This window comes from Chaetodon trifascialis, chromosome 8, assembly GCF_039877785.1.
Source record: "Chaetodon trifascialis isolate fChaTrf1 chromosome 8, fChaTrf1.hap1, whole genome shotgun sequence".
Taxonomy (NCBI): Eukaryota; Metazoa; Chordata; class Actinopteri; order Chaetodontiformes; family Chaetodontidae; genus Chaetodon; species Chaetodon trifascialis.
In genome coordinates, this window is record NC_092063.1 from 2933701 (window position 1) to 2947500 (window position 13800).

The following is a 13800-nucleotide window of genomic DNA, read 5'->3' on the forward strand; positions in this document are numbered from 1 at the left end:
GTCTAATAACCGCATCACGTCCAACTAGAAAAGCTGCAGTGAGAAACAGGTAAAAACTCCAACTACCAGCTTAAGGATACCGACGCTTGAACGGGGATAAAAAGCTGGAGAGTAGAATTTCTCCAAGTGGCCCACAAGTGATTCAAGTACAAACGCCGTTATTTGACCGCTGCCCAACCCAGATGCTGTCATATCGGCATGTAAATGTTGGTAACAGCATCAGCTAACTGTTGTTGCGGTAGGCGGCGGTTGATGCTGCAGTCTCTGCCTTGTAGAAGTACTTAACAAATACTTCAGCGGGGATGTAGGGACGGTCAGCAATGAAAAGCAGCGACTTTAAAACCCAAACACGAATTTGCCGTCACTTGGTGAAAAATGACTGAGTGGTGTAACAGGTAGAATGGCGCTGTCCCGTTCGTGTTTAATCTGTGTGTGTATGTCGCCTCCCTGTGGTTCAGTTCAGTGTCCTCGGAGGAAAAAGTGCTTTGGGAAACACAGGGGACAAACTGGCTAACTAGGCCACCGGGCCCTCAAGACTGTCTCTTAGAGTTGCCATGGCGACGGGCTTGAAGGACTGCACCTTCACTGAGCTCCGCTTGTGTGTCTCCGCATCCTCTCGGACAAAAACGAATAAGAGTCTCTTTGTGGATGTGTGTGTGTGTGTGTGTGTGTGTGTGTGTGTGTGTGTGTGTGTGTGTGTGTGAGAGAGAGAGAGAGAGAGAGAGAGAGAGAGAAAGAAAGAGAGAGAGAGAGAGAGAAAGAGAGAGAGAGAGAGAGAGAGAGAGAGAGCGATTAGCGGTGAGCGCGCAGCACGCCCCCGCCCCCGTGTCGTCCATCCATCCGCGTGAAGAGTAACCATGACGGCCCGTTCTGTGCGGTCCCTGTCCGGAGCCCTGAAGTCCGTGCTCAGCAACCGGTTGGCCAGGGTAGGAGCAGTCTCTGAGTTCCCCAGCAGACAGTTAACTGTTGCACAGACTTTGTTTTGACATTTGAAGCGGTTTAACGTTATTAGTTATTTAGCCAGAACGGCGACGGGAGCGGCTAAGCGGATTAACTGCTGGTTAGTTGGCTAACGGAGCTAGCCTGGTTAGCGTCGCTGTCCTTTCAGCACCTCTCATGTTTGCTGTCAACTTGATGTCAACTGGAAATCCCTGCAGAGAAACATTACTACCAGGCCAGCTGAGCGACATTCCTCTATTTCTCCCAAGCGAGATAATGCTGTCCGTGTCCACTTCAGCTTCTCCCCGCAGTCATAAATTATTCAAACATTAATACAACAGTACGTCCTCCACCAGTGGTTGCCAGTTAACAACTTGTCCTCCTCACCGAGAAGGACTGAGGACAAACTTGAGACTGAAATTCCTCAGCAAAACTTTAAAACTCATAAAATGTATTTTTGCTGTAGGTAGAAAGTTTAATGTGGCCTTTAACACAGCAAATACAGGATGGACTCATGTCCCTCAGGTCAAAAGTAGTTTACTTTAGTGGACCAGAAATTTGATTTAAGTATAGAAAAGTCAGTACACATTGACTTTTTGTGCTTAATACAAAGTATGTTTGATTTAAATACAATAAACATAAACATATACCTTTAAAATGCATAAAGTTCTACTTAAATGCTTTAAAATGAATATACTAATTCTTAGAGGTATTTCAAAGTACTAATAAAAGTGTAGTTTATTGTAAGTGTATCATAGATTGTTCTTAAGTGTACTTGTAAAAAGTTTACTAACGTACATTAGTAGTGATAAGGCGTACTTATATTCAAGTCTGTGGTAATACACTACTAGCATGCTTCATTGAAGTGTACTTTAATTTCACTTCATTTGAAGCATATTTGCAGCACACTGAGGATATAATGCAGTTATACTGTGTAAGTTTGAAAAAAAGCTGTGCCAATTTAGCAACTATTTACACTTCAAGTATCCTCAAGTATTTCTCAAGTGGTACTCAAGGACTACTTGAATACACTTAAGTATACTTGAAGGTAAAAAATAGCACAAAGTGGGCGCCTTAGAGGGCACTTCATCAATTTGGTTGATTAATTTGTTCAGAACAGAATTAGTCTGCCACAATTTGGATAATCAATTAAATATTTTAATGAAATAATGTCATGAAGAAGAATGCCTCAAATCCTCTGGATCCAGCACCTCAAATGTGAGTATTTACTGATTTCCTTAGTTGTCTATGAAACTGAGTTTCTTGAGCTTTGGGCCGTGTGAATATGCCAGCTTGGGCTCTGTGATGGGCATTTTACACCTTTTTCTGTCATTTTCTAGACCAAATAATCTATTAATTGAGAAAATAATCCGCAAATTAATCAATTATGGGATTGTTAGTCGATGCCCTAAACTAACTTTGACAGCCAAAACGTTTTCTCTGTTCCTGACAGTAATTAATCAAATCTTGACACTGACTAAACTCACAGATTACCATCATGACATTCTGTAGATTTGATGCGTTGGCTTGTGCTTATCATGTTATATTAATTTGCATCTTCTCAGATAACCACCTTCTCTCTGTATTTGCAGGTTTACGGTTCAGCTGCATGCAGTCAGAGACACAAATCCACTTACACTGTAAGTTGTTCAGCTGTGACTGTCACTTCGGGATCTCAGTCAACACACCCACTCGAGGTTTACCTCATGACCTTCCTCACCCGGAGCCTCACTGTTCTACCCCACAGGGACTTCCTTCCAAAGATCAAACATGTCAGCATGTCTTTACTACATGTCCACAGGAGCACCAGTGTTGTTTTGTCTCTCCAGTGTGCTTGAGATGCCGGCAGGAAGCTGCTGGTCACTGTGTGTCTACCCCCTCCTCTTTGGCCTACTAACTTCCCTGTTTTCTCTTCTCCATTCTGAATCCCTCCTTCCTCCATCCACCCACGCCAGAACATAGTGAGTATGTCTGCTCAACACACACAGACGCTGGTGTAGCATGAGTGGTGTTAGAACTTATTAGCGTAATTCTTGCAGTTCTCTGTCCACTAGCTTAGAGCTTCGCAGTAGTTCTGCAGTGGATGCATCGACTGGATTGCACTGCGAGGAGTTTGACCGTCAGTGTTTGTGTACGTTCATGCATCACAGCCTCCACCGGCGCGGTACGGAGGCAGGCACACCGTGACTCTGATTCCCGGAGATGGCATCGGACCAGAGCTGGCCAACCATGTGCGTGAACTATTCCGGTGAGAATTCACACATCTTGCACACACACAGACACACACAGCGTTGGAGTGAAGTCAGTGGCCGACGCACGCAGTCACTAAATGCCTCAGCTCTGTCATTCTGAAGTGGTCTCCATCTGGTTTCACTGTCAGCTTCTGCTGCGTGCCAGTGGACTTTGAAGTTGTCAGTGTGGACTCCTCGATGGCCTCAGAGGATGACATCAATAATGCCATTATGGCGATCAGACGCAATGGAGTTGCACTAAAAGGTAAGTGTGTGTGTCTGAAATATGTTCCTACCCACGAAGTCTGTTAATGTACACGTGAGTCAGAAAACCTCCATCTAATATACATGTAGGTACCAGTTTATTAGGTACAGTTCTGCTGTAAATCCTCCCTCCATGAAGCTTATAATGTTCAGTTTTTGTTGTAAATATGCGATGATTTTGGAGGCAGCAGTTTGCGGTGATGTTGAACTGTACTGCGCTGTACTGACAGGAGTTTCTATTATTTGTCCACAACATTTTTATCAATGAGCGTAGGCTAAGTAGCAGAAACACTGGTCTGTGTAATACAACACAGTTCAACAGCAACACAAACTGCAACCTCCAAAGTGACCGTGCAGTTGAATCATTCTCACATTTCTGAAGTATTTATTGCACCAGATCTTTAGTTAAATCTACCAAATAAACTGGCAGCTGTATTTATTACTTTAAAAGAGTCCACAGCTATGACAGCAGCTCTGCGAGGCTCTGCTGCAATGCTAAATGCTAACATCAGCATGCTAACATTGTCTCAGTGAAAATGCTAATTAGCACTAAACACAAGGTTCAACTGAGGCTGATGGGAATGTTATTGGTACGTGTATTTGTAAACCAGTGATGATGGCAGTAGAGTTAAGGGATCACCAATTCTATTGCAGCTAGAAGTCCAGTGTGTGTGATTTTGGGGATCTATTGGCTGAAATGGAAAATGATAATCATAAGTGTGTTTTCATTAGAGTCGAATGACATGAAAAGGTCGTAGGTTTAGGTTTTCCTACGAGCTTGGAGAGGCAGGGCGAGGCGATTCAGTTGGTTCTAATCTGCAATCTCACCACTAGATGTCACCAAATCTTACATACTGGTCCTTTAATTCTGAGAGGAACGTCTGAACCAAATTAGCTGATTAGACATTTTACTATAAATTGAAAAAGTCAGTCTGCTGTTGGCCCGTGCGGTGAGGGTTTCGTAATGTTTAACATTTTGAAAAAGAAAGTCTGGACGCTCTGCTACGTCTACTGCTGTCCTGTCTCAGTTTTTAGTTCTTTAGGGGTAATTTTATTCATCTACCCAGGAAACATTGAGACCAACCACAACTTGCCACCATCCTACAAGTCCAGAAACAACCTGCTCCGGTAAGCCGCCATCTCTCATCGTTCACCACTTTTCATCTTCCTCATGTAAACTTCACCGCTGTTTAACAACCACTGTGTCAGCTGCACAGCAGAGAGGCTAAAGTGCTCAGTCCTGACTGTCTTTGTGTTCTCATTTTACATCTTTCTGTCTCCATCTTCCTTCCCGTCCCCCCTCCCTGCAGCACCACCCTGGACCTGTATGCTAATGTGATGCACTGCCAGTCTCTGCCAGGAGTGAGGACACGCCACAGAAACATCGACATCATGATCATCAGGGAGAACACCGAGGGAGAGTACAGCAGCCTGGAGCACGAGGTGTGTGTGTGTGTGTGTGTGTGTGTGTGTGTGTGTGTGTGTGTGTGTGTGTGTGTGCGCGTGCGCGCGCGCGCATTATGTGGTCCATAATCACTTTCACTCAAAAACATCCGAACAAGTCCAACCTCCACGTATGTCCACTCTTTGTCTCGCTGTCTCTGCAGAACGTGCCGGGCGTTGTCGAATGCCTGAAGATCATCACAAAGACCAAATCTTTACGCATTGCTGACTACGCATTTAGGACCGCTCGGGCTAAAGGACGCAGACGAGTCACTGCTGTACACAAAGCTAACATCATGTCCGTGTCTGATGGCTCAAAGAGCCAGACTCTGCATGTCTCTGCACGCTTTTTATTATTCTTTCTGTTCTCTCTATGACACATCTTAATGTGTGTGTTTGTTGGAGCAGGAAGTTGGGTGACGGCCTCTTCCTGGAGTGCTGCAAGGAGGTTGCCAGCGGTTACCCTGAAATCACCTTCGACAGCATGATTGTTGACAACACCACCATGCAGGTAGCTACGGCCTGTGCTGCAACACTGCCCATTTAAGGCTGAATGCCGACATGGACCATGTTTAAGAATACAAAGACTTTCTAAACTTCTCCCTGAACAATTCAAACTAGCACTGCTGACAATCCTTCAAGCCCAGAAAAGTCAGATCCTGCAGTATCTTCAAGCACGCATGTTCTGAAATGGTGTTTGTGTGTCAGCTGGTTTCCAGGCCCCAGCAGTTCGATGTCATGGTCATGCCCAACCTGTACGGCAACGTCGTGAGCAATGTGTGTGCCGGGCTGGTTGGTGGGCCGGGCCTGGTGCCTGGAGCCAACTATGGAGAGGACTACGCCGTGTTTGAGACGGTGAGAGGATTCACACCAGACAAGAGCGTGAGGAATGAAAGGCGACATGAGAGGAAAGAACGCCACAACAGAAAACACAGAGACCGTATAATGAAGGAAAGCAGGAAAGACTTTGATCTTAAACCTGCATTCGCTGATTTTCCTTGTCCCTGGGGGCAGCGCAACAATCAGCACTTTATAAAGCTGATACTTTAGCGTGTTAGCAAACAGCTCCTTATCCACACTTCTAGCAGACACAGAACACTATTAACATTTGTTTCAGCCGTGATTCTGCTCAGCAGGCAAATGTAAATCTGACATTCACTCTCCTTTAAGTTCTGGTTTGAAAATGTCTCTTTAGTTGAGAAATGCTCCACTACGTTCACCAGCCTTCACTAACTTTGTCTGTCTGCATTTTGGTGCTGAGCAGGCAGAAAACAGTGAGTTTATCTGAGTCTTTTCATGCTGACAAACCTGCCAGCTGCAGCTGGAAACGACGCTGATGAGAGCGGTGAAAGTGAACCAAAACAGTGAGCTTAAAGACGCTGAAGCTCCCTGTGGATGAGGCCGTGTGTTTGTCACCTTGTGCAACACTTTTCACATCACTCATCAGTCGTTTGATCCATCGTGATCTAAAAAGACTAATTAGTGCAGCTAATTAGAGTCGAGCAGGAGCACGTCAGCACCGCAGTAGCGTTTTTATATGTATGAACTCCACGCTTGTTTCTATGTGCAGGGCACCAGGAACACCGGGAAGAGCATCGCTAACCGCAACACGGCCAACCCCACGGCCATGCTGCTGGCCTCCTGCCTGCTGCTGGACCACCTGAGGCTGCACGCCTACGCCAGCATGATCCGCAGAGCCATCCTCTCCACGGTCACTGAGACCCGGGTACGCTCACGAGATGCAAGATAGAATAGAATAAACATATCTCTGCTGTGCAGACTTCCACCAGTGATGATGTGCGACAGAGAATCTTCAGCTCACATCGTTTTTTTCGTCTCCTTTGTTCTCCAGCTGCACACTGCCGACCTGGGAGGCCAAGGCTCCACCTCTGAAGTGGTGCAGTCCGTCATGAACGCTGTGCAGAGCACCGGGCCCCGGACACTCAGCGTCTAGAACAAGCAGAAATATGCAAACTCTCACAGCGGAGATGTGTCTATGAGAGTGCCTCTCTTCTATGCAATTTCATAAAAATAACTGAGTTGTTTGATAGTGATACTGAAATGAAAGTGTGCACACAGACAGTTTGTGTGTCTATGCAATAGTTTTCTTCTTAACATTGTTTGTCTCCTCGCCTCCAAACTGTTAGAGGTTGTTAGAGCACTTTGTTTGCATCTATACTTTTTCATCATACTGTTAAATGTAAGAAACACTACTGATGTTTATTTAGTAAAACCACTTCATGTATTTGAAATGTAACCTATTTTAAACCAATCACAGCTGTCGTTTGTCCTGCTTCTGAATGTACTGGACAAAGTTTACCTCAAATAAAGCGAATGTCTCTTCAGGTCAGTCTCCTGTCTTCAGAGCTGTACTGTCAGCTGCACTGACTGGTCTCGACCACAGGGGGGCCACAGTGTCTTTTGTAATAAACCTCACTCTCCAGTAACTTCTTTCCTTTAGGAGTACCTGTAGTAGTCGTACTAGTTGTATCACACCTTTCATGCAAAGATGGAACCCACAGTGTGTCAGTACAAGGAGCATAAATAAAAACTGAGTGGGATTATCATCCATTCAAAGATAAAAATATCAAGTACAAATCCTGTTCAAAGATCCAAAGACATTAAAATAAGTTCTACAGGTTAATGCGTCATGTTTTTGTAAAAGCTTTGTGGTTTGCAGCCGACAGCCGAGACATAAAAGGACAGAAGGGGGTGACAGAGACGAGGAAGAGTCCAGTCAGGGATGTTTTCACTGCTCACATAAAACAACATTAACATTAAATCTGGTAATACAAACCTCACAAAAAGACTAAAGCCAACAATAAACTGATTGAAGAACTAAGAGGACTGTCCGAAGCCTGACGTGTCTTATTCCTCCATAGACATTGACCTCCGCTGTTAAACTGTTAAAACTGAGGGCTGACTAAGTACATTTAATCAAGTGATGTACTTCAGTACAGTTTGGATGCACTTTACTTGAGTATTTCCACTTAATGCCACTTTATACAACTAGATTTCAGAGGCAAATGTTCTTTTTACTGCACTACATGTGCTCATTTTCTGTTTAATAACACAAAATCATGTTGTTTGTTATAGTTTAAGATAAAACTTAATTGATCCCTGGTGGGAAAATCACAAGACACCCATTAAAATTCAGTATGAAGTGATCAAAATCAGCTCTGCTCCCATCCAACGGGCCATGCTTTACAATAAGAAATAATAGTTTGTGCTTTTACTTAAGCAACATAAATGAGAAACTTTTACTTGTAACAGAGTATTTTTCCACTGTGGGTTTGCTATCCCAAATACACCACCCTGCTGCCCCAAATACTCACTAAAGCACCAAAAATACATTAATCCACAGATAAAAACACCCTGAACAGGTGCACCATTTACTCCTGTTAGAGTAACGTTTGCTAAGAAGCACAGTGACCTGCTGTTTTGGCAAATGATTTAGCCTTTTTTTTTTTTTTTAATGAGATTATATATCCACGACCTGTTTTTGGAGATTTCTTCAGCAGGAAGCAGCATGCTCCACAGACAGACTGAGGAAGTCACAGAGTGGACGTCTGGACTTTTCGTGGGATTTGCTGACTACAAAGATTCAAACGCAGGATCTTTTAAGTTAAACTGATGCTGTTTAAACACATCTATGCTGCAGTTTGCATCACCGACAACTAAATAAAACCCTCTGACCAAACTTAATGACGCTCAGAAACGACTTCACAGACACCAGAAATCTGTTTCACCATCACATCACAGTCTGAAGGACTCGGGCTGAGCAGCCGTGTGCGACTGTGCGCTCGTGTTTTTGTGCGCGCTTAAGGTCGCTCAGCGGGCCCCCCGATAATGAGAGGCTTCTCCAAATGAGGGAGCGATTGAGGGGAAGCGAGCAGATTAGTGCGCCGTCAGAGAGGGAAAGAAAGAGGGACGGGGAGGTGGAATGCAGGAGACGGGGGGGGGGGGGGGGCAGAAAACAGGGCGCGGGGGTGAGAAAGAGAAGGCAGCTCTCCTCCCGTTGCTGCCTTCTCCACATCCCATCTGTCACAACATCTGACACTGATTCTCCTCACTATCTGCTCCCAGCCCTCTCCCCCACCCGCTGATGCAGAATCACACGTACACATATCAGTTTAATGCGTGTGTATCAAAGCTCTTTGATCGCTCTAATAGCAGAAATCTCATTTGATCTGCCGCTGCACGGCCCTCGCGCGCACTTCGCTTCTGCGCCCAATGTGGATCAAAGTGGGACCAACAGCAACGTGGTTAATATCTAAACAATCAGCGGGAAATGACATTAGTTCAGCGCGTCCTTTGATCCACGCGCCCGCTTCCCATCGGGGTGGCCCCTCTTTCTTCTTCCCCCACTTTTCACCAAATCCAAGAAAGGTGAGAAGAGGGAGGGGTGTGTTCCAGAGGAGGGGGAGGAGAGTGGGAGAAGGGAGGAGATGGGGAGACAGGAGTCAGCAGTGAGCTGGCAGAGGTCACCCTCAGAGTAACAAGCAAGAGGAAAACTCACACTCACACACTCACACACACACACACACACACACACACACACACACACACACACACACACACACACACAGCATGGATGCGGCTTGTGTGTGCAACAGCAGATCAGGTTGTCCTGGCTCCTACAGATGCTTCACAGGACGCTGAGGACGAGGACGAGGTGGGTAAGTCCTCTGCTTGCGCTTGACTCCTGATGTTGCTCTCTGTTTGGGGGGATTTAAACCTGAAGAAGTGGCTGTGGAGGCTACAGGTGGATGTTTGGAGCGTTTGGGAGAGTCAGACTGTTGAAGAGTGGTTGAAAATGCCCTGAGAGGAATGAGAGGGCTTGATTTTAGCTTTTTATTTTGCGAGAAGAGGAAGGAGTGCTGGACCGCAGGCGTCCGGGGTTGTAATTGGATTAACATAGCCAAAAGATGTCAGCAAACTTTTCTGATTCAAACAGGGACTCAGACGAACTGACCGTCAGCCTTATGGACTGAAGCAGACTCTGTTTTTAGCACCTGGATTGTGTTTTTAAAGCGTGTCCTCCGGCTCCCTGGATGGCTGTGAAAGCAATAAGTTTCCCACCTTCAAACTGAAATATTTACGTCCTCACGGTGCCATTAAAATGGTTTATTCCAGGAGGAAATATAAGAAAAGAAAAACCAGATCTTTTCACCGTCGCAGATTTATCATTTTATAAACAATGTGTTTAGAAGCAGAAATAGAGCTGAAGGGCTATTTTTCAAGACAAGACAAACTAATCTACAGACTGCTGAGTGCACTGGAAAGCCTGCTTTGTGCTAATATAGATGGATGATACTGTCAGCAGCTTTCTCCTATTGCTGCACAGCACTCAGATCTTCTGTTTAAATTAAGTATTGTCAGCAAACTGAACTTAAAGCATCAAAGTAAAAGCACTCGTTCTGCAGAAAATGTCTCCTGTGACTGATATATTATGATATGTATGACAGTATTGATATTACTACTGCAGAACTGCAAGTTCTACTGTGGAAATTAACAATCCTGCCTCCAAAACAAGTGTGGACTCAAAACATAAACAGAATCAATCATCTGCAATCAAACTGTGTTCACTGACAACAGTTTTCTGAAGTGTTCCTGAGCTCATCCAGTAATCTCCTTCATCCAGTCATGTGTTCACAAAGTGGTGACGCCTCTTTCATACCCAATCATGATCCTCTCACCTGTTACCAGTGAGCCTGTTTACCTGTGGAATGATCCAAACTGGTGTTTTTGGAGCGTTTCACATCTTTCCCAGTCTGTGAAACGTGTTGCTGCATCAGATTCACAATGAGCAGATATTTACAGAAATCAGTGACGCTGATGAGGAAAAACATTGAATATATTGACTTTGGACTGTTTGCAACTGAGTCTAAAAACAGGAGCAGCAAACGATCACATTCAGTTTTATTAATGTTTTACAGGTTCAAACATTTTAGGGATATATTTTCGTAAGAAATTTTAAATTTTATCATATTTATTTCCTATTATTTACTACTTAATGTGCAAAGTAGCTCCAGCTGTCAGATAAAGAAGAAAGTACACATTTCCCTCTGAGCTGTGGTGGAGCTGAAGTATAAAGTAAAATGGAGAGAGTCAGACAGTAAAGTACAGCGCTGAGGTAAATGGAGACCTTCCACCTGTGCTGCTTCCTCCTGGTGCTGCAGCAGGTGCAGTCGTTTGCGTCTCCCTGACTGTCAGTTAGTGTGTAATGTTGATCGCTGCAGATTGGTCAAACAACTGTGACCTTATTAGAAAGTGCCAATCTGCACACAGTAAACAGCCCCTCATGAGGGGCCCTCTCTGCATGCCTCCGCGATTGTGTGTGTGTGTTTGTGTGTGTTGAACTGTAAAAGTGTGTGAGGCACTGCTGTAAACATGCTTCATTGTTCCACAATTAATGTGCTCATGGAAGCTTGACCCGCCGCGTTCGGTGCGCTCGCACTAACTTAGCCGTGTGTGTGGGATGTTTTCAGCCAGTAGATGTCGGGTGGAATCAGCGCGGCACCAGCTTGGACCGCAAACATGCAGCCATCTGGACACATTCAGAGAAGATGGTCATTATAAGCAAACCGAGCAGTGAACGATGCTCATGTCTGTTTCATATTCGCCGATGTCACAATACGTCCTGTGATCATTTCTGGCAACATGATGGAGGACCGCAGAGAAAAGATGTCTGTAAATTGTTAATTGGAATCCAGTAAAAGGGTCAGCTAGTTCATTTACTCATGTGCTATGCTTGAGTACAAATTTGAGGTACTTCGAGCAACATTTTGCTTCTCTACAACATTTATTTGACAGATATTGGACACAGTTATTGGCAGTGGTGGAAGAAGTATTCAGATCCTTTACTTAAGTAAAAGTACTAATACCACGCTATGAAAATACTCCACTACAGGTGAAAGTCCTGCATTCAAAGTATGTAAGTATTATCAGCAAAATGTCTTCTTCTTCTTCTTCTTCTTCTTCTTCTTCTTCTTCTTCTTCTTCTTCATGTTGCAGTAAAGTGCTCCCTGTCAGTGTTTTTCTGTCTGCTGTTTGTGGATTAATATCACTGCTGCATTCAGGTGTATTTTGCATTTTACTGCTGTAGATGTGTAAGCTCATTTGAAGTACTTTATATACTATTGGCTGGTTTAATCTACAGCAACATATTCTCAAGGACCATCGTATGTTTGCAGCGTGGCTGTCCTGTGACTCCTTGTCATGTTTCAGATGTTGAGATGAGAGAAAATCTCAAACTCTGAACATTTGTGTTTCCTTTTCCTTGTTATGGAGTATTTTTGCATTGTTGAATTGGTACTTTTACTTCAGTAATGCACCTGAGTACTTTTTCCACGACTGCGGTCAGACGTCATGTGGTCCTTCACAGGTTTTTTAGTGTAACAACCGCAAAGCAGTTCTCAATAAAAAGGTCACTCATTCATAGCTGCCCACCTGCAAACTTCTCGTTCATTTCAGTGCAAGCTTAAATCTGATTGGTTGGTTTTTGTCGCAGTGTATCAGGATCAACACTGCTTTTTCTCTCTTTCTTCTTGTGCTTGTAGAGTTGCAGTTGAATTTGTCCAACGCTTTGGTTTATGACCAAACACCTGAAGACATTTCCATCAGTCTCAGCTGTTTTTTGTGTTTACTGCTAATATCAGCATGCTAACACACTAAACTAAGACACTGAACGCAGCAAACGTCAGCATGTTCGGGATTAATACGAAGTATTGTTCTTGTTTTATACAGGCTGTGTTTCCTTGTTTGACTTGCTGCTGTTTTTTTATTTTTAATACGTGTACATTATTTATTTTACATCTATTTGTTTACTTTTATATTAGTTCTATGTCTTTGATTATATATTATATCTGCTCATTGTTTTCAATGTGTTCCACTGACTTGTACCTGTTTAGTGCCTGCAGTCAAATTTCCCTCAGGATAATAATTGAGCTGAACTTTTCTATTCAGACATTTCTATTTGTCCATCTTTGACATTTTTCTCCTCATCTCCTCCTCTTCTTCGTCTCTCCTTCCCCTCCCAGCCAACATGTCAGTCTCCATGGTAACAGACTCATATCCATCCATCAATTGGTCAGTGGTCTCTGTGACCCCGGCGGGTACAAATGTCACAGACTGGGAGCGTGATGCCCTTCTGGCCGTGGCAGAGGTGGTGGTGCTGGCTGTCATCTTGGTGATGGCGTTGCTCGGCAACGGGCTGGTGCTAGTGGTGTTGCTAAGGCGGAGACGACTCCACAACCCGCTGCACCAGTTCATGCTCAACCTCTGTGTGGCCGACCTGATGGTGGCGCTGTTCCAGGTAGCACACACGCGTACAGGCACACATACAGACACACTATATACACCCTTTCCTGCATCTCACTCCACCCTTCCTCCCTCTACTCTTCCTCTCTGAGGTATTGCCCCAGCTGGTCTGGGACGCTAAGGGCCGCTTTCCTGGCCCGGACTTCCTGTGTCGCCTGGTGAAATACCTGCAGGTGCTCGGGATGTTTGCCTCCTCCTACATGATTGTGGCCATGACAGCGGACCGGCACTACGCCATCTGCTGCCCCCTGCAGGCACACCGCAGCGGGGCCACCCAGCGCTGGAACAGCTTTATACTGCTGGCCTGGGGGCTGTCGCTGCTGCTCAGCCTGCCACAGGTAGGGTGACACAGGTAGGATGACACAGAGAGGAAGACACTGATAGGATGACACAGAGAGGGAGACACAGGTAGGCTGACACAGAGAGGGTGGTAGATGTAGGATGACACAGGTAGGATGGTAGAGGCAGGGTAACACAGGTACCGTGGTACAGGGAAGATTACACAGGTAGGGTGACACAGGAGGGTGACAAACTACGAGAACTGCCAGAAGAAATTATTTCCTGTCCTTTAATTCAGTTATGATCTAACATCTTACCTTTT

General features: G+C 44.8%; 2 protein-coding genes across 4 annotated transcripts in view; both read left to right on the forward strand.

Annotated features, from left to right (window-relative positions):
- The first annotated feature begins 828 nt into the window (after positions 1-828).
- LOC139334922 (isocitrate dehydrogenase [NAD] subunit gamma, mitochondrial-like) lies at positions 829-7227 on the forward strand. 3 transcript variants are annotated; one of them, XM_070968204.1, is made up of 11 exons: positions 829-926; positions 2532-2592; positions 3097-3187; positions 3320-3435; positions 4502-4562; positions 4745-4877; positions 5042-5175; positions 5286-5388; positions 5586-5732; positions 6448-6603; positions 6730-7227. In XM_070968204.1, exons 1-11 carry the CDS (start codon positions 858-860, stop codon positions 6829-6831), a joined length of 1173 nt encoding a protein of 390 aa, XP_070824305.1. In that variant the 5' UTR covers positions 829-857; the 3' UTR covers positions 6832-7227. The 3 variants fall into 3 exon arrangements, with proteins under 3 accessions (XP_070824305.1, XP_070824306.1, XP_070824307.1); XM_070968205.1 differs by having other exon boundaries at positions 2532-2579; positions 3090-3187; XM_070968206.1 differs by lacking the exon at positions 829-926 and having other exon boundaries at positions 2532-2900; positions 3090-3187.
- Positions 7228-9434: 2207 nt separating this feature from the next.
- LOC139334959 (vasopressin V2 receptor-like) overlaps positions 9435-13800 on the forward strand; it is an 8445-nt gene continuing 4079 nt past the window's right edge. The window contains exons 1-3 of the mRNA XM_070968269.1: positions 9435-9556; positions 12920-13194; positions 13292-13537. Of these exons, the coding sequence (XP_070824370.1) occupies positions 9472-9556; positions 12920-13194; positions 13292-13537 (606 nt within the window). The 5' untranslated portion in view covers positions 9435-9471. The remainder of the gene's footprint in view (positions 9557-12919; positions 13195-13291; positions 13538-13800) is intronic.